The sequence below is a fragment of the Rhinopithecus roxellana genome, chromosome 6 (assembly GCF_007565055.1).
Source record: "Rhinopithecus roxellana isolate Shanxi Qingling chromosome 6, ASM756505v1, whole genome shotgun sequence".
NCBI classification, from domain to species: Eukaryota; Metazoa; Chordata; class Mammalia; order Primates; family Cercopithecidae; genus Rhinopithecus; species Rhinopithecus roxellana.
This window is the reverse complement of record NC_044554.1, coordinates 3,806,087-3,827,999: the sequence shown is the minus strand read 5'-3', so window position 1 is coordinate 3,827,999 and position 21,913 is coordinate 3,806,087. Positions and strand designations below refer to the sequence as shown.

The following is a 21,913-nucleotide window of genomic DNA, read 5'->3' as shown; positions in this document are numbered from 1 at the left end:
GTGGGTCTCTTGTACTTGCTAATAGAGAAATAACACACTCAGGTTCCGTCCTTTTTTTTTTTTTGAGATGAAGTTTTGATTTTGGCTCACTGACACATCTGCCTCCCATGTTCAAGCAAATCTCCTGCCTCAGCCTCCCGAGTAGCTGGGATGATAGGTGCATGCCACCACGCCTGGCTAATTTTTTTATTTTTAGTAGAGACAGGGTTTCGCCATGTTGGCTAGGCTGGTCTCAAACTCCTGACCTCAGGTGATCTGCCAGCCTCGGCCTCCCAAAGTGCTGGGATGACAGGTGAGACCCCGTGCCAGTCCCAAGATTCCATTCTTAACCATCAGTAATTCTCCCAAAGCAGAAAAGCCATAGAGATGTTACATTTTGAGCAACAGTTTCAGAACAGCTGGCTGGATGAAGAAGGGAGAACTCTTCTGCGGCCCCCATGGAACAGGAAAAGCCGCTGTTCAGACACCTGCAGAAAAGCCTGACTGCCCGCCTCGTGTCCACACAGAAACAAAAGATTGGGAGAGGAGCCGCTGTCTGCCCCTGGAAGTCCCTCCACTTCCCTTGTGCATCTGGGACCCTCTGTCTCTGAGCTAAGTCCCTTCCATGCTCCTCTCCCACCCCACAGAGGCCCCCTCTGCTGGTGCGTTTTTCTTCCTCCCCAACGTTCCAGCCTCACGTTCTCTGAGCCCCACCCAGGGCTCCCTGTGTTCTCTGAGCCCCGTGCCTGTCCCGCCCGGAATCCAGGGCTCCCCTAGGGGCACAGTGATGTCTGTTTCTGGGTTCACACTGGGGAGACCTTCACAAACACAGACTGGGCCGACTCTTGATGTAAGATCAAGTTCTCTGCTGTTCCTGTTGTTCCAGAAAATGGGATTCTACCCTTAGAAGCAATAAGCTTTCTGAGAAAACGCTTTCTGGGTCAACTCCAAGTTCAGCTATCCAGAGGTTCCAAGGCTGGAATGTCCCCCCATGGACAGCAGGGTTCCAGCTGAGCTGGGCCCACCTGACCAGGGCTTCCCTCCTGCTGAGCCCTCACCTCGATGTGAGCCCTGGGGCTGGGTGAAGAGGTGTTCAGAGCACAGATGCCCGAGGCTGCACCTGCACCCAGACCCAAGGTGTCCAATCCTTAAGGGTGACCCTCGGGCCAACACCACTCACAGCCCTGGGGACCCCCACGTGTCAGCCGCGGCAAAACGAGCCCCCAACACAGCATGGGAGGGAAGGAGGAGGCGGGGCTCATAGAGCCAAGAGCCACGGAGAGCGCCGGGCCTAAGGGGCCTTGGGCCTGGCAGAGAAGAGACAGTCAGGTGGCGAGGGATGTGTCCTGCGGAGGCCTCCCCAGGAGGCAAGGGTGGGGGGACTCCTGCTGGAGGCAGCCAGCGGATCAGCCTTCCTTATTCATGTCCTTGAAGTGATCCTCATTTGACATTTAGAAATGACTTTCATCTGCCGGGTCCTCCTCGGTTTGACGTGCAATTGCTTTTCCCAAAGCTTTCTCCTCTTGTAACACCCAGCTCCTGCATGCTGTGGCAGCTCCAGCCATCATTCCTTATCCCACCACCCCGCGCAGCGTCTTGCCTCCTTTTATGCTGGTGTGCATGTTGTGTTAAGAGCTGGGCTTTGCCATTTTTGACAGGCTAATGCATTTCACTGCAGATAATGCCATTCACCACAGAGGCGCATTCTCTTGTGCCCATCAAGGCAGAGGCTGAGAAGATCTGCTTTACAGCAACGGCCTGAGGACCCTCAGCCCCAAAGTGGGGCCCACGCAGGTACCTCTGTCCCTCAGCCCCAAGGTGAGGCCCCATGCAGGTACCTCTGTGCACGCCTGTGGGGTCCCACCCTGTCATGTGCAAGAGGCTGTCACCTGAAGGAGATTCTGGCCCTGCCGGGCATCTCCTCCCACACTGAGCTCTACTTGCTGGCTGGTGGCAGGGGTTGGGGGTGCTGCACAGCTCTGGTGGGGGGAGGCTCCAGGAGTCACCCGAGGCCTCTTTTCCTTGCCAACAATGATGCCCTCCTCCCGAGGGACGGTGGCCCCACAGGGAGCTGGGAGAGAAGAGGCTACAGGCAGGGAGTGGGGAGACCCAGCCCTCAAGCACAGCCACACTGTGGGCCCAGTGCCCCTTGGGTGGAACCTGCCTCTCGCTTGCACCCACTCCTACCTCCTGGTACCCGCCTGCTGGAATCTCCTCCCCACCACCTACCATTTCTTTTGAAATCCCAGTTTAATCCACGTTTTACACTTCCCTTTACTCCCTCAAGTGTCTCCTCCCAACACCCACTTTATTTCATAGAGGCTCGTGTTCTTCAGAGAGCCCGCCTCCCGCCATGGACAGCAGGCTTCCAGCTGAGCTGCACCCACCTGACCAGGGCTTCCCTCCCGCTGAGCCCTCACCTCGATGTGAGCCCTGAAGCCCCTTGGGCTGGGTGAAGAGGTGTTCAGAGCACAGATGCCCGAGGCTGCACCTGCACCCAGGCCTGGCCTTACCCCGCAGGGCCCCGGACCACACGGGCTCACCCGGGTGTTCGCTCGCCTGGGCACCTTCTCCAAACACCTTCCATCAAGTGTCTGAATTCCGCAGAACAGCACAGGGTTCAGGCTTTGCTCCTGTTTTCTCCTCTGGAAGTGCACGCTTTGCAGACGCCATGTCCTCAGTTTTAGTTCAGAAAATGTGCCCCGCCTCTCTAATCAGGTCTAAGGGAGGGGAGCAGCTCATGCCGAGGAGGATGTGTGCGGAAACGGGTAGCCTGGAAACGGGAGGAGCAGGCAGGAATCCAACACCCATCCCAGCTCCGTGAGCACCAGCAGTCGCTGCAGGCAAGTCACCCTCGGGCAGTGCTTCAGAGCTGGCGTGGCGCCCGCACCCACAGGGCTGCCCTCTCCACATGGTGGCCCAAAAGGAGGCCTCAGTTCCCAGATGAGGAAGGCAGGCTTTGGGAGGGAGGGGCTGAGCCCAAGCCTGGGCCTTGCACCCCAGGGAATGGAAGGGCGATGGCGCCTTTCTTCCACGAGTTTCACCATTAGAGGAGAAAGAGAGTTCAAATGATGGAAAGTGTGGCAAGAGGGGAATAAGATAAGAAGGAAGAAACAGATGGGGGTGAAAGCAGGCGGAATGTGCCTCTTGTGGTCCACCTGGGGTCACTCAGCCACACTGAGCCACGGACTGTCCCTCGGAGCGCCACAGACTGCAGGGTTTGTCCTTGTCATGAACTCAAAGAGCTGACCTCTCTGGGCCTGCTCGCAACCTGCCGCCGAATCCCTTCCCCGATGCCCCTGCTCCCTGTCTAAACTCTTGGCCCAACTGGGAGGACCTCTCCCCTTCAGCCCAGTTCCTCCTCGCAGCCCTGCAAATGCCCACCTCTTGGGTCTGTCCCTACCCTACAGATGGCCCTAGCACCTGCCCCAGCCACGCCTCCATCTCCCACCAGCCACCAAGAGCTCCACCCACCACCTGGCCCAGCCCCTCCTCTGTCATCTCCAAGGATTTGATTTCAGTTTCACACGAATCACCTCCTAGCGACGTGTGGACTAATGCTGTTTACCGCCGGTTCACTGTTTCATTGCAAACTCCTCATCTCCAAGAAATCATCAACCAAGGAAAGAAAGGATGTCACCATTTCCCAAATCTCCCACAGTGCCTCACACTACAGAGGAAAGATGGTGGAGGAGCTGTCCAGACCTGCGGGGCGGAGAAGCCCGGGCTAGCCCCTCAACACCCTGCAGTGGGGACAGCACAGCCCGGGACTGCCCAGTGCAGCTCTGCCACCAGTTCTGTGGGCTGAGGCGCATCTCAGTTTATCTGCTGCTGACTTTGCCCCCTTGTAGAACAGGGTTGGGAGATAAGAAGATGCCTGGGGAAGGTGTCCTGGGTCCCTTTCCACAGGGTGGGTGACTGATGAGGAGGATGGGGGTATCAAGGAACAGGGGCTCAGAAGGACCTGCTGTGCATGCAGGGGTCACCCCAGGAGCAACACTGGCTTTGGCGAGAAGGAAGAATTCTCTGGTTCTGGCAGTGAAATGGGTGAGGCAGACTGGAACACAGCATGGGCCTAAGGGAAGCAGCACCCGCCCCACAGACACCATGCACACCACCCCTCCCCTGGTGCTGTGCGAGCACCCGTCCTCCTCCCGGGGCCCAGCCCTCTTCCTTGGCTGCTGGAGTGCAGGGTGAGCACGCCTGGGAGAAGCCTGCAGCCCCCACCTCCTTTCCCTCGCCCCTCCTTGTGTGCAGCAGGAGGTGTCTTCCTTAGGAAGCAGTTATTCAAGTAATACCCAGGTCTGGAAAGGTACCAAGGTCAAAGCAAACACAGGAATAGCCTAGTGCCAAAAAGAAGCCACAGAATTCAGCCCTCCAAATTTTCATGTCTTAGACTTTCTAATTTTTTTTTTTCCCAAATATCTCACTGAGTGGTCTCTGTGATTTTCAATTAAGTCTGATCTAATGACTACTGCCTGATGGAGGGAGTGGCTTGCTGTGTCCCAATGAGCCACATGCTTCTGTTTTATGTTTAAAGGTTTCTCTGGCCACCTTTCCAGAGACTTCATTGTTCTCTGAAGATTGAGCTCTATCTCTCAGGAGCTGTATTTGAGGAAGCATTTTGGGCAAAACAGCAGGATAGATACTGCTTTTGGAAACTGCATCCGTGAACGCTTCAGATTTATGAGAAAAATGCACTTCAAACAGGCACCTTCCAGAAAAACGTTCAGACTCATGGTGAAAAGGTATCTAGATGATTCCATGGAGCCTGCAGAAACCAAGCTGGTTGACCCCACACACTGATGATCTGATACTGAACATACAGGCAAACAAAAACAGGTTCTTCCCACATTAGGGACAACACGTGTCCTTTACCCTCATCATCTTGGCAAAATTCTGCAGGTTTCCTTTAGATTTCCTTCACATCAGGAACCATGGGATTTGGCACCAGTGTGACAACCATTTAGCATTTGCTGATTCCTAGTTAGGCCAGGGACGTTCTGGGCGCCATGGAGCATGGGAGGACAGTGGCAGGGCCTCATCCTCCAGGGGCCTGGAGTCTATTCCAGGACAATCTGCAAAACTGAATCCATGTCTCCAAAGTTTCAAGAGTATTCTACCTGTAGACATCTGTACTATCAGCTACATTTGCAAAGGTGTTATAAAATTGGAAAAATTTCCATTCTCAGACTTGACTGTTATAATAAAATGTTCTCTAATAATAATTATTTCATAATGTTCTGTAATGTTGCATTTTTATAATTACAAAATATCTGGCACAGTTTTCACAGGGTGCCCTTCACTTTTGAAGCAGCATAGGTTTTGCTTATTTGACATTTGCAAAAAAATATATTATTTTGACCTGGAAATTTAAGTATATAGTGAGGAAAGCCATTCTAAGATACAGAGCTATTGAAAAGGCTTTGTTAAAAACTTGTGGTGGGGTCAAGTAAACCTCAGGAAAAGTAACTGTTGTCCAATTTAATTGTGAACATCCTACTTCTATTACTCGTGATTACACCAATGCCTGAAGATCAAACTCGCCTAGAGAAAGAAGGGTCTCTTAAAGCCCCAGAGAATGAGCCAAGGCGTGACCTGTGCTCTTTGTCAGAACTCAGCTTTCTGCACCGGGGGTAAGAAGTCAGGGTGCATTTGGGACTTGCAGACACACCAGCCCCAGTCAACTGAGCACCCTCATTTTGCTGCAATTGCCACCACTCTGTCACTGCATTCGTAATCACTTGCTAATGGCAGCAGCAGCAGCAACTGAGATGTGCACTTAGCCGCTCTGTTTACAGGAGGTCCCCGTGGCCCGGATGCATGCTTTCCTCTGAGTTTGGTTCCAAAGGCCTCCAAGTACACAAGGAAACCTGCTGGGTATTGTGAAATAAACCATCAAAAGAGAACTTGCTGAAAATTCTGCAGGAGTTTCTGCCCTCATGTCGGGGAAGGGAGAGTGGGCTGGCAGAATACTAAACTTGCTGCTCGAAGATGATCAAAGCCTCAAGGAAATGGATGCAACATTCAAAGAGACTCAGAGAGAAAAGGAGGAGAATGTCTTCTAATCATCTAACGACTTATTTTTGGCACAGTTTTTACCCAATCACCTTCCATAGAAATAGGACACCTACATGAAAAAAAAATGCATAAGGTATACTGCTACCAAAAATCACAATTCTTCTGTGTCTTCACATTATCCTTAGTGTGTGTGTGTGTGTACATGTGTGTATAAATATATATATACACACACACATATATGCATATATGGCACGCTATGTCAATTTGAAAAAAAAGAATAAAAGTCAATAAAATTGGTTTTTCAGATCATGAAGTGTAGAATTAATCCAAATATATCATGTTTTATCTATTTAGAAGAAAAATCAATATTTACTAAAACAATGGGGAGAAGTTTGGAGGGAGCAGTCTGTTCAGAATATGTTTCAGTTATTCTGAAAGTTAATATCCCCAATTTTTGCTCCAGTCTGAGCAAATTAAACTTGGCTGGATTATCTGATGGGGTTGATATCTTGTTGTCAAAAATATGAGAGTCTGTCAAAAAAGATTTGCTTTCCCAGTAGGTAAGACAAGCAAAAATATCACACTCTCACGTAAACGCAGAAAGCTCTAAAATCCTGACCCTGTCCATGAAATAGTTCTATTTTGAAGAAGGACAGGTAAACACGTTTAAAGGTGTTTGCATTAGAAGCTAAGAATTCAACCTCCTTACTGCTTCAAACCTGTTTTAAGAAAAGCTCTTACTCCCCAGGAGCACAACGTGGGCCCTGTGGCCCCAAGCCCAGGCTCTGACTCACACACACGGGGGGCCGGAGGGGGTTGCACAGGCACTCATGATGTACGTGCACGATCAGGGCTGAGGCAAACAAATGCTTTGTCAGAGGCTGGCAACACGAGGGCCTCCCAGGTCATGCTGGAAGTGCCTTGCCAGGACACTAACCTGGCTGCCGTTTAACGGAGGACACGAGGATTCACCTTTTGGAACCCCAGGGAGGAAGGAAGGAGTTCTATAACCTGAGGTCCCCAGTGCCCCCGGGATACCACCTCCACACACCCGTCTCCTCCACCCCATCAGAACGTCTCTGCTCCTGACCTTCCTTTCCCCAGGTAAGAACACAAGTTCTTTTGTTTAAAGGGTAACTTCATATTCTGATATTAATAAAACTTATGCTATTGCCACCTACCATTCTCTCGCTCCTAGGTTACTTACTTCTAACCTCACTTGCACAATCATCTTTTTATTTTTCAGAAGCTTTAAGAAAAGGAATTGAGTAATTCCATCATGTCCCCATAAAATAAAGCATAAGATCAAATTGTTCCATTTTCCTTGTAACCCAGTGATGAGAATTATCATCCATAACCTCACTGTGATTAGAGAATCAGCAAAGTACACAGGTTCAGTGAGCCAGAAATAAATACATTAATGCCAGAAGACACCTTTCCTGAAATTTGTTTTATGTTTGCAATGTTTTAAAAAACTTTTTAAACAGATTTTTACACTTCACGGGGGACTCATGGCTGTGATAGAAAACTCAAGTGGGATATGGAAACATTAATGAATTAATACCTGCTTCATTTACCAAAGTAAATATCCTCTCCTTGTAACCGCAATTGTCTGAGTCCTTGAAACATTACTCAGCTAAATTCAAAGCGAACAATCATACAGTCCCCATCCTCATTACTGAGTCCTGCTCTGCCAAAACACAAATGACAACAACACAACAGTTCAGCACCTAGAACTTTCTCACCAGGAGAAAATCCACTGTGATGGGGCAAACCCCCACTTTAATCAAAGTACTTCCCTAAAGGGTATTTTGTAGTGATTTCAAAGCTAAACCAACCAGAAAGTCTTTACACTCATTTCATTTCCAAATTTTCCTAGATCACATTTTTAAAGAAAAAAGTTTTTTTTTTCTTTTTATTAATCTGGATTGAAGAAAAGCACACATTTCATTTATTGTCTGGATTACAGATTCTTATTAAACAAACCAGAGCTCATTATAAAATCAATATCAACTTAACCACCATGCCCTCAGGAGGAACAGCAAAAAGGTCACTCCAAGAAATTCAAACAATTTTCCTGCTGGAAGGGCATGATTTTAATTACAGATACTATTAATTAGAGCTGTCACTGGGAAGGCGTTTTTTTTTTCTGTTAATTATCACAAACTCAGTCCTAAGTATGCATTTTCAACCTGCAGTTTTTTTTCAAATTAGTCATTTCTGCATGCAAGTCTAACCTTTCCATTCTATCAATATTTTATATTTGAATTTCAAAGTATATCAAAGGGTGCCACGCTTTCTAAAAATCTCTGCCTGTATGATCTTCCGTCTCTCACGCATGGAACAGAACTGGTGTGATAATTTATTTATGTACCGACACAGACTTGGCCTGAAGACCTGGCATCCACATTGAAGATCTTGCTCAATGGAATTTCTGGATAAATTCTTACTAGTTTATGTGACATTTTTTTCAGGCTGCTTCTTCAAACGTGATTTTCCTTTTGCTTTGAAGCAAAGCTACACACTGCAACTGAAATGCCATCCTCAACACATCTGAAGTTGCCATTTCTTTATAAGAAAAAGATCGTCCTGACCGGGCTGGTGACCCTCTCCAGAAAACTGGAGGCTTCCTCTATTCAATGGCAATCCCAGGAAGTTCGAAATGGGAGGAAAAGCTATCTTGTGGTCTCTTTTAAGCATACAGATTGTGTAAATTCCTTATGTGGGGGAGGGTCCTGAGAGCCACGAAGTATAGAAAAGCCAGCTCCAAGGAGCTCAGGCAGCAGGAGGGTTTGGTGCTGGAGGGCGCTTTGTGGAGAGAGGCTGGAGAGCCCACCCATGTAACTCTGATGATGGAATAATAATATTTACTTTACATACGACTGTAAAAATGATGAATTATTTACAAGATGTATTGCACACTGTAATCATGTGACTAGAGAAAACAAAGGATCCAGTCCAATGAGGAAATCTTACATATGTACTGACCAAACTTTTAAAACAGTGGTTAAAGGAGTCATTCTACCTTCCCAAATGGGAATATCTTCTTGGAATTAAATGATATTTTATATGCAAAGGAATCAATTGCCTTGACTGATGGAAGTATTCTGGGTTTGTAACGCTGTTAAAACTGAAGGCCTATATTCATTACAGGACAATACTAAATACGAAATGTGTGCTATAGAACTTTCAAAAACTCTGTGGTTATTTAAAATGCCCGACTTGGTCTGAACTTGCCTTCCTCACATCCTCCCTGGTTTTCAGATTTCCAGGGGTGTCTGTGGTGCCTCTAGAGAAGGTGTCCCTCATGGGGACACGCACGGGTCACTTTCCCCTGGTCAGCATTAGGTTTCACTGTACCGGACAACAACACAGGGTGGCAACTGGGTAGGTTAGGATCTTTTCACAGAAGACCCCAAGGAAGCCGATGGTTTTTGAGACATCTTCAAACACCTACACACCAACTGATCTCACAACTCTGGCACTTTTCATTAGTAGTGGCCAAACTAAGAAAACAGATAAACATCATTCGTGTATTGTACTTTTTCCACACCTCTAATTAACAACATACTTTCAGAGCTAACATGAGACTATCCAAGAAGAGCAGATGAATACAGAGCTGTACAACTGTGGCTGCTAGGTATCTGCACGAATGCCGATGAGAAGTTCCAAATTGTCATCATAAAAGACCCCAAACTATGATACATGAGCAACTGCTGGGAATGGAGGAGGGGCCAGAGAGGAATGCGATCATCTGCCTGCTCAACAGATAAATCCAATATATCACTTTTTAAAAAGTCTCCTCTTACCTGGTAGGCGGCGGTGGCATCTGCGCCCGGGTCGCGCCCTAGTCCCGAGAGCTTCTCCTTCAGCCTGTGCTGAGAGCTATGGCGTAGGCAGTAGACCAGGCCAGAGGCCAGGAGGACGCCCAGGATGCAGGCGAGGGAGACCAGGGTGAGTGCGATGAACTTGGTCGAGTCTTCTTGCTCCACCTGAGGAGGCAGGAACTTGAGTTTGCTTTTCTGCAGGACAAGGAGAGAGGGGTATGTTAGCTCCTGACAAAGCATGACCTCCTAAAAACACACGTCTCCAAATGCAACTTCAAAGTGGAAAGCTCAGCCCCACAGGACGCTGCGCTGGCCCTGGAGCCACAATGGGAGGGCCCAGCGGAACAACCCCCGTCAAAGGAGAAGCAGAAGTCATTTGAAAATAGCACCTCGCAGATTGCAGCGTGCTCAAGAGGACAGTCAGAGGCATCACTTTTTCCCTCAGTGGTGGCTGTTTTTCAAATTTATGTAAAGTATTTGGCAGCTAATTTGCTGCCTTCAGTAAAATAAAGTATCCATCCTTTCTTCTAACCGGGCATAGCAGTTTGTCCAGAGCTTGCACAGTGATTGTCGGGGGTGCTGGGGGGAGGCCAGGCTAGGCGGTGGAGGAGGGTGGGCAGGCCTGGAGCCTTCTGTGGCTTCAAGTAGCCACACAAGCCCAGCACATCTTCAGCAACAAAGGAACGTGGGACTGGCTCTGCATCTTCACGTGAACATTCTCCCTCCCGGATCAGGGGATTGGATCCACCTGTCTTGAAAGGCAGCACTGGTCGAATCCCACCGACTCCAGCCACTCTCCAGAAGTGGCCTGGCGCAGACCACAACACTTCGCACCTACGTATTTTTCCTTGAAAGGAGCCTTTGGAACTTCACTTCCCAGGGAGGAAACCCCTTCAGATTCTCACTGCTTCTGGAGGGAGAGGGTAGTGCTGGTGAAAATATGAGAAAGTCCTTTCCGTGCATTTCACTTGCCTCCACGTGCAAAGAATTGCATGGCTCTCCCCTCATTAGCTTCATTAGAAGGTATATTAGCAACAATTAAGGACGCCACAGGAAAATGGGAAGGCCGCCCCGCAGACCGCGCGCGCTGCACAATGACTCGGGGAGTAAATGGGGGAGCACGCCCGGCCTCGGTCCCGGCTGCTACAAGATGAGAACAATTAGCAAACCCCTTTCCACCACCTAATTTCGCGTGGTAACAAAATGGATTTTTCCCCATGAATGCCTGGCCGGCCTATTCATTATCTCTCTTCTATTAGTAATTTTCTGCTCCGTATTCAGCCTCCCAACTCTTCATTTCCTCCCGTCTCCCAGCGTACACAGTGCCTCTTATGTCAGGCCGGGCCCGTTTTTATCTTGTAATCATAAAGGCCACCAAAGCAATTATCGCCAGTCTTGACTGGAAAAGCTGGTCATTAATTAGCCTCCTTTTGCCTTCGGTGCAGCGGATTAGCTGGTGCCGGGACTGAGTTAATGGAAACGCGGGTTAAATGAGAAAAGACGCCCGGATTTTCCTGCCTGGATGCGCGGCTCGGAGGAGGACCGCGAGGTTCGCGGGCGGCGGGAGGCGGGAGGCGGTGGAGCCGCAGAGAGGGAGGGGGAAACGGGGGAGGGGAGAGGAGGCGCGGGGTGGGGGGAGGGGAGTGGGGAGGGACGCGGGAGGGCGAGGCGGGGCGGGAGCCAGGGGAGCCGCCCGAACTCCGCTTGGTCCGGACCCCGCAGCAGCCGCTGGGTCCCGCCGCCGCGCACGGCGGCCCTCCGCGTGGAGATCCCATCCGCGCCCCCTCCCCGGTCTTCCCTCCCCGGCCTCTTCCCCTCCCCGCCCCCTCCCTGCGGCCCACACAGTCTCTTCCAGAAAGAAGTCACTCCGGAGCCGCGCGACCCAGCCCCAGAGTCTGCCGGGGTCCGCCCACAAGGTCCCCTGCGCGCCCCTCCCCGCCCCTCCCTGGGCACAGCCAGTTCACGAAACCTAAAGCGCGGCCACGCGCCGCCTCCCCCGGGCCGGGGTCTCCTCGGTCCCCGTGCGGGCGCTGGTTCTCCTGGGTGGGCGGCAGCCCCGCCCTGTGCCCTCCCGGGCCGGCGGAGGGACCCCAGAGCGCGCGGGGGGACCCAGGCGGGGATGAGCGGCCGTGACCCCGGATCCCAGGGGCGTGGGGGTCCGAGCGGCGCCGGGACAGGGGCCAGGTCCCCTGCCCACCCCAGGGTCCATGTTCGCCGGCGGGGCCGCGTCCCCTGAGGCCACACCTGGGCGGGAGGGCGTTTCCCGGGGGCCTGGCGCGCGACCCTCGCCGCCCCTCTCCCCTCGCCTCCCGCGGGTCCCGCCTCGCCTTGGCCGACGTAACAAGAACAACAAAGGAAGCGGCGCGACCGGCGGAGGGGGCGCCCGTCGTCCTCCCACCCCTCATCCCGGCTGGGCCCACGGCCCCCGCGCGCCTCCACCCGCCCCAGCGCGGAGGGGACCCTGGCCCCGCTCCCCCGACGTCGGGAGGGCACCGCGCGCTCACGTGGGCGACTGCGCCCGGGAACAGGGACTTTCCGAACATTCCTGCCCGGTGCCGTGAGGCCCACACGCGCGCGGTGACCACCCTGGCTCTGAGGGGGCGGCGGGGCCACGGCGTGTGGCGGACCCGGCAGTGGCACCCAGGCTATGCGCGCGGGCGTGTGGGGTCCCGAGGCGCAGGGCGGCCGCCGGCTCCGGCTCCCCAAGGAAGGGGCATAGGGGCTGCCCGCGGTCACTCAGGCCAGGTGAGGGCAGGGGACGCGTGGGGGCCGGAGGAGGCGGTCTGGCCTGCGGGCGGCAGGAGGTACCCGGGGCCCGCCCAGGCTGTTCCCAGGGAGGCAGACACCTGCTGTCGCCGGGACCCTCGACGCGCTCGCAAGCGCAGGAGTGGAACAAGGCCTGCTTTCGAGGCCTCCCTTGGCGCCCTTGGATTTACTCAAAGGTCAAAGAAAAATGTCAAAGAGAACGATTGCCCGGAGAGCTCCTGGCCCTCCTCCCGGGTCCCGGCTGGGTCCCAGGCGCCCCCGGAGGGGAAGGAAGGAGCCCCAGTCCCCTGGAGTCCTGTCTCCACCAACCTCGCCTGGTTCCCTGCTGCCTGGGCCCGCGCTGTCCCAGCAGAGAAGGATTGGGAGCCGCCCCAGGCCCACCTCCCCCGGCCGGTCCACAAGGAGGCCCCTCCTGCAGCCTGGGGGAGGCCTGGGGAGGCTGGGACGGCGACCGCGCGGGGCCGCGGGACCTGGACAGTCGGGAAGTTGTGACCGAGGGCAGCGCGGCGGCTGAGGGTGAGGAGGGTCTGACTGTAGGGGAGGGCGGAACGCTGACAGAGGGACGGACTGGGGTCCACCGGCCTGACGTAGAATTCGCTGGATCCCAGGGCCCGGCTGGGAAACCCGCCTCCCTACCCGCCCTCGGGCACCGCAGAAGAAAAGGAAGAAAGGAGTCTTCCCTCCACGCCCAGGACGGTTTCAAGTGTCCCACCCAGCGCTGAGCAGGAGGGTGATGCGGAGGGAAAATCTGTTGGCTGCAAGTCAGGTCTTAGGAATCCCGGAAGAAACAAAGATTTAAAGAATTTTTTTTTTAAGTGATTGAGTTCCAATAACTTTACAATGACTTGACTCCCTTCCTTTTTGTGCAGTTAAAAAATATCTTAAAACTCCTGCTAGCCATGGCCTTTAGGAGAAAGAAATGAGTTTAAAAGTGAGTTTGAGACACAGTCTTGACCCAGGTGTGGCTTTGGTGGTCCTCAGCGCCTTCTCCCCCATGGGCACCGACCCCCCAAGGCTGAACCACGGCGGGTGGACCCCGAAGAGAGCCCAGACTAATTAGAGGCATCTTATCAGTCTTGACTTGAAATTGAAAGAAAATGATGTTTAAATATTTATGACTTTGACATTTACAGTCAGGCGTCTTTTAAAAGCAGAACACCCCCTTCTGTACAGCGGCAGCTCAATGACTGAAAGTTTGGAACAGAGAAGTGAGGAGGAGGAGGAGGAGGGAGAAGGAGGCCTGGCAACACAGGCTGCAGGGGTGCGTCTGGGGTCAGGGAAAGGCACAGATAGGCACACTTCAGTGCTAAGTTCTCAGATGCAGGAATACTACAATTTTAAAAAATAATCAAGAATGATTAAGTTAATTTTATGCCAGGTTAGATCTATCTTGAGAGTAAGATGAAGTACAATATTGCCTATTTCTTCCTCTCAACCAGCTGCACCTGCAACTCCTCAAATTTAGAATATACAGTATTGCAAAAGTTGTGATTCAAAATAAATGTATGACCACAGAGACAATTTGTGGAGCTGTCTTAGAAATTAGCATCTGCAGACACTGTCCTGACAAATTTTAATTATTTTGACCCTGCCCGTGAGTGGAGGTGGCTGGGGCTTCCATCACATGCCCTTGTGAGCCATTTATGGGAAAATGCCTTCGGAACTTTTTTAGCTGTCCATGTGGTATGCTTAAAAGAAAAAAGGACATTCTATGCCCAAACTCAATTGTGAGAGCCGATACAGCCACACAAACACAAAACTTTATGGTAAATATGTGTTGACTGGTAGCCAGATTTAGTCCTTTTCCAAGGTTGTGTGATGTAACCAGTTAACAGGAGCAGCTCATTTTGTGAGTCACTGGTGTGCAGTGTTCAAATATGCTTGCACCATAAAGACGCAGGGACACAGGTGCTCAGTGCCAGTTAATCTTAAACTTCTAACATTGTTGATGCTTTCATTTGTATCATTTCTAAGGAATCAGATTTGAGTCCCAGCCTCATCCTATGTTTGTCTGCATTTAAATTACTCAATTATAAATACTTTTTTTCTCTTAAAACTTAGAAGTCAGTTTTAGAGACCATTAATGAGTTGCTGTAACAAGTTTCTTTGGTTTGCTGGATGAGTCTTAGAATTATTAGGAAATTTCATTCTAAATTTACTAAAATGTATTCCTAAAATATAATAATTCTCACTTTAGGGCTGATCAACATTTTTAAGTTTTCAGGCCATAGTAAGTGATACAACTTAAAAAATGGGGGAAGGGGTATCTTAAAATATTTTAAAAGTATTTTTTAAAGCTGTTAACTGAACTATTTTTAATTTGGAATTTGCCACAGAATTCTAATAAATGAGAGAAGTCAGGCGGAAATAATCATGTATTAATTCTCTGCATTACAAAATCTTTTCAGAAGCTATTATCAGAGCAAGAGGCACTGCGGTCTGAATTCAGGGTGGGAGAAGCCCTTTGTGCAACTGAAAGCTATTGTTCCTCTGTGCAGATGAAATTGTACTTGCAAATCTGCCATTCAAGTGGCCAAAAAAACCTAAAAAAGCAAAAGAAAAGAATCTTCAAGAAAAAAATATTCTTAAATGTAAACTTTAATGAAAATAAGTTGGGATATACTTATTATTGGGAAAATAAGTTGGGATATTGAGTTTTTCCAGGCATACACTTAAAAGTGAATATACAAAAAAGGTAATAAATTGTCTATTGCCATCTTCAAGCACTCCTAAAACATCAGTTTTAAAGAAATACTGTGTTTTAAGACATCAGGGAAGATTTATGATACTGATGTTCAAAGCGGGAAGCACACTTGTGCAAACTAATTTTTAACCAGCAGATTGTCTCCGGTGGGAGAGAGGGACCCAGAAACTGAGCAGGGGAAGGATGCCCCTGAGAAAGGCGCCCCCAGCCTCTTTCAGATCTCCGCTGGCGTTTTCATGACACCCAAACTCAGACTCAGCCGATCACACTTAAGGCACCGGCTCCTGACCCCTATATATCATGCTGCCTGGTCCCCAGGCCTGCCTGGACGCACGCGCGCCTTCCGCACCAGGTGCTTCCCGGGACGGTGCCCGGCCTCCCCACACCGCAAGAACCAGACCCTCTTCAGGACTGGGGGGGTTTCGCTTCGCCTTCTCTACCCGGACCCAGAAGCCCCAACCCAAGACCCGCCTAGCGTCGCTTGTCAGGACCCCTCTGTGGCACGACTTTGAGCACAGGGCGAGGGAAGGGAGGGTCAACGTTCGGCCCCGACCGCAGCCTCGGCTTTCTCCCCAGCGACCCGGTCCCTCCCGCCTCGCCGGTTCACAGCATCCCCACAGGAGTCGTAAAGATCAGGCCCCAGAGCCGAACACGAAGGCCAAGGGTTCTCCGGAGCCGCGGGTATTCAGAGCCCTGAGAGGGGTCCCGGCGCGGAGGGTACTGCGGCCCAGACTCCTGGCCATAGAGCGCGCCGGCCGCGAGGGAGGACCAAGGTCCCTAACCATGCCCGCGTCCACCAGGGAATCCCGGCGCCCGCAGCCCCCGGGCCGCGCCAGCCGCCACCGCCGCCTTCTTCTCCGGAGCGCAGAGGGGTGTGCTTGGGAGGGGGCGGGAGGGCACTTTCCTCTGTGTGGGTGAAAGGAAGAGCTTCCAGCTCCCTCCTCCGCACAAACCTTCGCTTCCTCTCTTGTTTGCTCCCGTCCTAAAATCTGGGATCGGCGACGCAAGGACAGACTGGTTGGGCTAAGTCCCCTCGGACACGCTGCGCCCCGGACTCCAGGCGGGTGGCTCCACGGTGCCGGCTGGGACGCGCAGCTCGGGAGGCGGGACCATGCCCGGGACCCCGGGGCCGCTGTCCGAGGACGGAGGTCGGTGACTTGAACCCAGAGCAGAAGGACGCACGGGGCGGGGGCCCGCGGGCAGGGCCGGGGGCTGCAGAGCCGCTGGGAGAGTCTCCGGCGCGTCGTCCTCAGGGCTGTGGCGGGGCCCCTCTCCCAGCCGTCCAGCCTGCAGCGCCCAGCTCAGCGCACTGAGGACCAAAAAGGGCGGGAGACTCTCTCTGGCCCTAAAAGGCAATTCTGCTGAGATTTTAACTCTAACTTGGGGGTCCGCCCGATTCCCTGGAGCGACGCTTCTCTAAAAGCACGGAGCAGGCCAATGTTCGGAACTGCACTGGTAGTTACGAAGAAAGGAAATGTCCCTTGTTCCAACAGCTTCGGGTCCAGTCACAAGTTTCTCTCTGGCGAGCACGCGGCCGCCTCACCTGGGGTGGGGGAGGCGCTGGGAAAGCGCAGTTCTCTTTCGGGGAGGAGAGGTGGCCTCTCCGAGGCGTCCCCACCTGCCTCTGGAACGCCTCTCCCTGCAGGACCCCTCGGCGTCCTCCAATTCGCCGCTCGCTGGGATACTCCCGTGGCTCGGAGGCGCGCTCCCGGACCCTGGTGAGGAGGGCGAAGAGCGCCCCAAAATGGGCTAGGAAGAAAATGCGCCCACACTGGCTCCTCTCCATCCTGGCTGCTCGCCCCTTCCCTCCTCCTTTCCCACACGCCTCCCATCTCCGTGCCTGCACACCCCCCGCACCCTGCAATGGTCGGAACTGCAGGGAGTGGGGAGCAACGCGAAAGGCCGAGAGAAGAGCGCTGGGGAGAAGTCCGGGAGGTCCTAGCCTCCTTGGGGCGGTCTCCGCGGGGCGCTGGGCCAGGACAGCTGCCACCCCTCCCAATCTGTGCGCTCAGAAAGAGCTGCCCTCTGCCCGCTCCTCCTCACATGCCCACCCTAGACCCACTTGGGGATGATCCCAGGCGCAGCTCTCCCCTGCCAGCCCAAGCCTTTGACAGGGGTCCTGCGGAGATGCAGAGACCCCCCTGCACTGAGCTCTCGGACGTCCTGGTTGCCCATTCGAGCCCCCACGCGCGCCCTCCAGCCTTCGAAAGCTCTCTTCCTCGCCCCACCACCTACGCGCCTGGTGATGCCCTCGTGGGCCCCTCCTGCTCCCTCCGCCCCCATCCCAGCCTCTCTCGCCTCTTCCAGGGCCCACCCAACCGCACCACGAGCGCCCGCGCCCCGCCCGGCACCCCTGGTTACCTGCAGCTGGGCCGGCGCCCAGCGGCCGCGCGGGAGGAGGTGGGGGCGTGCGCCGGGCCGAGCGGCCTCGGGGCGCAGCAGCTGCGGGTAGCGGCAGCGCCATCATCACAGCCAGCTGCTTCCCTGCACTGGAGCCACAGACTAGAGGGGTCATCCGCTTCTGACCACAAACTTCTAGGGCGGCCGGTGGAGACAAAGGTGCCGCGCGTCGCTGCTCCAGCGGCAGCGGCTGCGCGGCGGCACGGGCTCGGAGCCCGCAGGCGCCGGAGCTCTGCGCGGCCGCTGGGCCCAGCTCCGCGTGCTCCGCCCCGGCCCAGCCCCCGGGCTAGGCACGCTGGGCCGGGACGCGGCGCTGGCAGGCTCAGGGCGGGCTCCGGACTGTCCCCATAGGGCCGCCGGCCGCGCGCGTAGCTCCAACCAGCGCGGCCGCCGCGCCCCGCCTTATATCCGGCCCGGCGCGCACCCGGCCGGCGGCGGCGCGGCTCGCGGCCCAGCCACCGGTTGCTATAGCGATGTCCCCCCCCCCACATGTTGCTGACAGCAATTGGCTAAGGGGCCGCGGCTCTCCAAACACCCTCTCCCGCCCGAGACTATGAATGGACATCAGCTTTGTCAGTCACTGGTACAACGCCGAAGCCAGGGCCTTCGCCTTTTCTTTCTTTTCAGTGTTTCTGCCTTTCATCGTTCATACTGGGCAAGTTCAGGGTAGCACCGAGGGGAGAGAGACCTCGGCCAGAAAAGTCAAGGCGCGCGGCTCTGCTGTGACCTTTGTCCTGGGAGGGGTGGGTGGGGTGCGTCGCCACTCTTGGCAAGAGAAAAATTCACGGCACATCGTTCTTTCCAGTTACTTTTTCCAGTGTGGCCGTTCGGGCCTTTTTGCTCCCTTTCCAAATGGAAGCAGGCCAATGATGCAGGGCGAGTAGACGAGAGCCCCTCTGCTCACTTTACCAGGGCTGTCCCGAGTGTTTAGGTCCCGATGCGCGTAGAAAGTGTCTTGCCAGAGGCGGAACTGGTGAGACTTTGCCACCATTTGGTCCAGGCGAATGTCGGCCGCTGGCCCAAAACGCCGAAGGGAGACAGCGGTGAAAACCCAGGCGTGCGAGCTGCGTCCTTACCCTTCCCCCTCCCCAGGTCAATGGTCTGGCCTAGACCACCGCTCTGCGGGCGAAAGGAGTGGAGCAGAATCACGGGTCACGCTCCCAGTCGCTCGAGCCTCCCCACATACTCCCGGCCCCTGGCGCAGTCAGGCCGGCAGCGCGCGAGCTGAGCTAGGGTCTCGGGGCGACTAGGACCAATAAGCCGCGGACTCCGGCGCCCTCCCCCGGCCCCTGTCCGCGCTCTCTCTCCCCAGGCCCTGGACCACCGGCCACAGCCACAAGTTGGGGCACCCCGGTGCGCGGCGCCCCCGCGGAGCTGGCGAGAGCCGGAGAGCTGAAACCCAACATCTGTGTGTACAATGCGCTCTTCGAGGCCCACAGCTGCAGGAACAAGGAGAAGAAAGGAAGAGGGGGGCGCAGATCTTGTCACACGCAGATGACAGTCTGCGGAGGGCTCTTTAGTTTCTCCTTTTCTGGAAACCCCAGCGGCCCCCTCCTAGGCCCCCCTCTCCCATCGCCTGGCCATTGTTCCCTGCGCCCGGGACAGCTGGAGACGGGGGCCCGCGCCACTCGACGCCCCTCCCGCCGCACACCCGGCTGCCCGCGGCGCCCGCTCCCGGCCCCTCCGGGGCCAACCCCTCCACACCCCCCACCTCCCCAGGCCAGGCCCAGGCGGCGCTTCCACCGTCTCCCCTCCCCTTCCTTGTACTCCGGCGCTGCCCCTAGACCTGCCTCGCGCAGAGGGCCTTGCCTGGCGCTTTTCTCTTACAAACCAAGTTCTGTAAAACCTGGGGGCGAGCCCCGGGGGGCAGGGCTCAGAGGCGGGGGTCGTCCACAGATATGAGTACGTTGCCGTCCGCTGCAGGCCCCTGTCTAAAAGTGGCTGAAGGACCCCGTTTCCTCTGACCGCAGACCCAGGCTGAGTTGCGCATTTATTTTTGTATTTATAGGGCAAGGCCAGAGCGCTTCATAAAGCCCCAGGGCAAAGAAGTGGCCTCGCGTCCGGCCATGGTTCCCTCAGGCCTGAGCGGGCTGCAGGAGGCCCGGTGCGGCTCGGCGGGGGCGCGAGAGGCTAGAAACTGCAGCGTCCCTGGGGTCCTCTGCCCATGAGTGAACCCCCCAGTAGGCGGGGAGGGGGTACATCACCTTGGCCCTCTCGGTCCCCATTGCCCAGGGCAAGGCCTGCAGAAATCCCCGCACTCTGACTCGGGGGCGGCGCGGCGGCGGGCAGGTCAGAGAGAAGCGGTACCTGGGTTCCCCCAGCTCCCGGGATGTCCTCCCAGGGACCTTCTCGGGCAAAGAGTCTAGTGGCAGCAGTTCCTGTCCCTCCCTGCCACCCTCCTCCGGTGCCCCGGCGTCCCCAGCCAGACTCCAGGGCGACCCCAGGCCCGGCCCTGGGCAGAGAAAGAGGAGGGGAGGGGAGGTGGCGCTGGGGGGCGGGAGGCCGGAGACAGCGGGAGGAGGACTCTGGAGCCAGGGCGGGAAGAGGGGAAGACAGCGGAGAGAAGGGACGGGAAGGGGAGGGGTTCGGAGGAGGGGACCTGCTGCCCTCAGCCTGGCTGGTAACCGGCCTCTCCATAGCAACGGCCTGCGCGCGCGTCTGTGTGTGCGCGCGTGTCTGGTGTGTGTGTGCCCGTGCTGGGGGGGTTGTTCCTGGGACTCCCCGCGGGAGCTGGGAGGCAACAGAGGAATCCCCTCCAGGACTGGAGGCCCGGCCTCCGCGGTGCCGGGAGCGCCCTAGGGTCTGGCTGCGCCGCGCTGGCGACAGGGTAGGCTCCGGGAACGCGCGCAGGCCGCGGGCTCGGCCGCTGGGGCATTGGGGCGTCCTGCCCTCGCTGCCCCGACCCTCCCGCTGCGGTCGCAGGGCCCTGGGGCACCGGGTAGTGGGCGGGTCTTCCCAGCTACCCAGAGCACAAGGGCGGGCGACGGCGTCCCCACCACGGCCCTGCCCGGCCCAAGCGCCCGGCGCACCTGAGGTCTGGGCCGGGGAGCAGCTGGGGATCCGCGCGTCGCCTCGGGGAGCTCCCGGCCAGGCCGGCTCAGGGCAGAGGCCAGAGGGGCCCCAGCGCACCCTCCCAGCCCGCGGCGACCTCGCACCACCGTCCCCACCAGCCCGCGGCTCTCCTCGCCCTGGATCGCGGGAGCCTCGTCCAGGCTAGGGTCTCCTGCAGACGGCCGGGAGCTCTCCGAGGTGGCCGGGAGTGGCCGGTAGCTGTCTCCCTCGGCCAGGCCGTGTCCAGCCCCCCTCAGTCTCCACGGCGGCGCAGACCCCACGCAGCCACCCTGGGTCTCGGACAGGGCTAGGGGGACGCGGACCCTGCCGTCGGGGGTCCTGGGGCGGCCACCGGGCCGGCGACCCCAGAGCAAGGCGGAGCCCAGCACGGGGCGTCAGGCCAGAGAGCCGGTTTTGCTTTCTTCACAAACGTGACCTGACAGTGAACACAAGAATAAATACAACTGTTTTCCTTAGTTCCTTCTTCCGTTGTCCAGTGTTTCACTTTCAACATCAAAGCACCGCATTCCTGATTGGATCTGAATTTAATGACCTTTCTAGTGCTTTGAGGAAGAATGGGTGGGAGGTGGCACCAATTCGGTTCAATTTCGGTCACTTTAAAAATCGTGAGAAGGCCTGAAAGGCTCCATGCGGGTTCACAAGCAGAACAGCACCCTTCCTCGTCCAGGCTTTGGTGCACCTCAGGCAATATATTCTGGGTGGCAGACGGTGATTTATGTCTGAGAGCCCCCAACTCACTCCCCTTCCTGCCACCACCCCTCCTCCAAGGTGCGGCCTGACCTCAGTGGGGCTGCAGAACTGGCCCCGCCAAAGCTGAAGGTGGACCCACACTCCAAGCCCTAGAGTCTAGGGGGTCATTAGAAGAACGCCTTTGTATTTGAGGTGCTGGTTCTATTAGTCCTACTGCTTCAGAAACTGGTAAGTTACTCGCCAGATTTCCATTCTATTTTTCTTTATTTTAAATTCCCTTTTTATTTCCAGGGTGGAAAATATATCTTTTAATTCTTGAAAATACTTTAGAAAAGTGTCTCGGCAATAATGTGAGACTAGATTCAGCTAATTTGAAGAATGAATAATGATGTGAGGATTTTTTCTTTTTTTTTTTTTTTTGGTCATGAGATCTTAGACTTCATTTAATAATAAA

General features: G+C 55.0%; 1 protein-coding gene across 1 annotated transcript in view; it reads right to left on the bottom strand.

Moving 5' to 3' along the window:
- LOC104671765 (protein tyrosine phosphatase receptor type N2) overlaps nucleotides 1–21,913 on the bottom strand; it is a 521,621-nt gene that overhangs the window by 134,656 nt on the left and 365,052 nt on the right. The window contains exon 4 of the mRNA XM_030932929.1: nucleotides 9,810–10,022. Coding sequence (XP_030788789.1) covers nucleotides 9,810–10,022 — 213 coding nt within the window. The remainder of the gene's footprint in view (nucleotides 1–9,809; nucleotides 10,023–21,913) is intronic.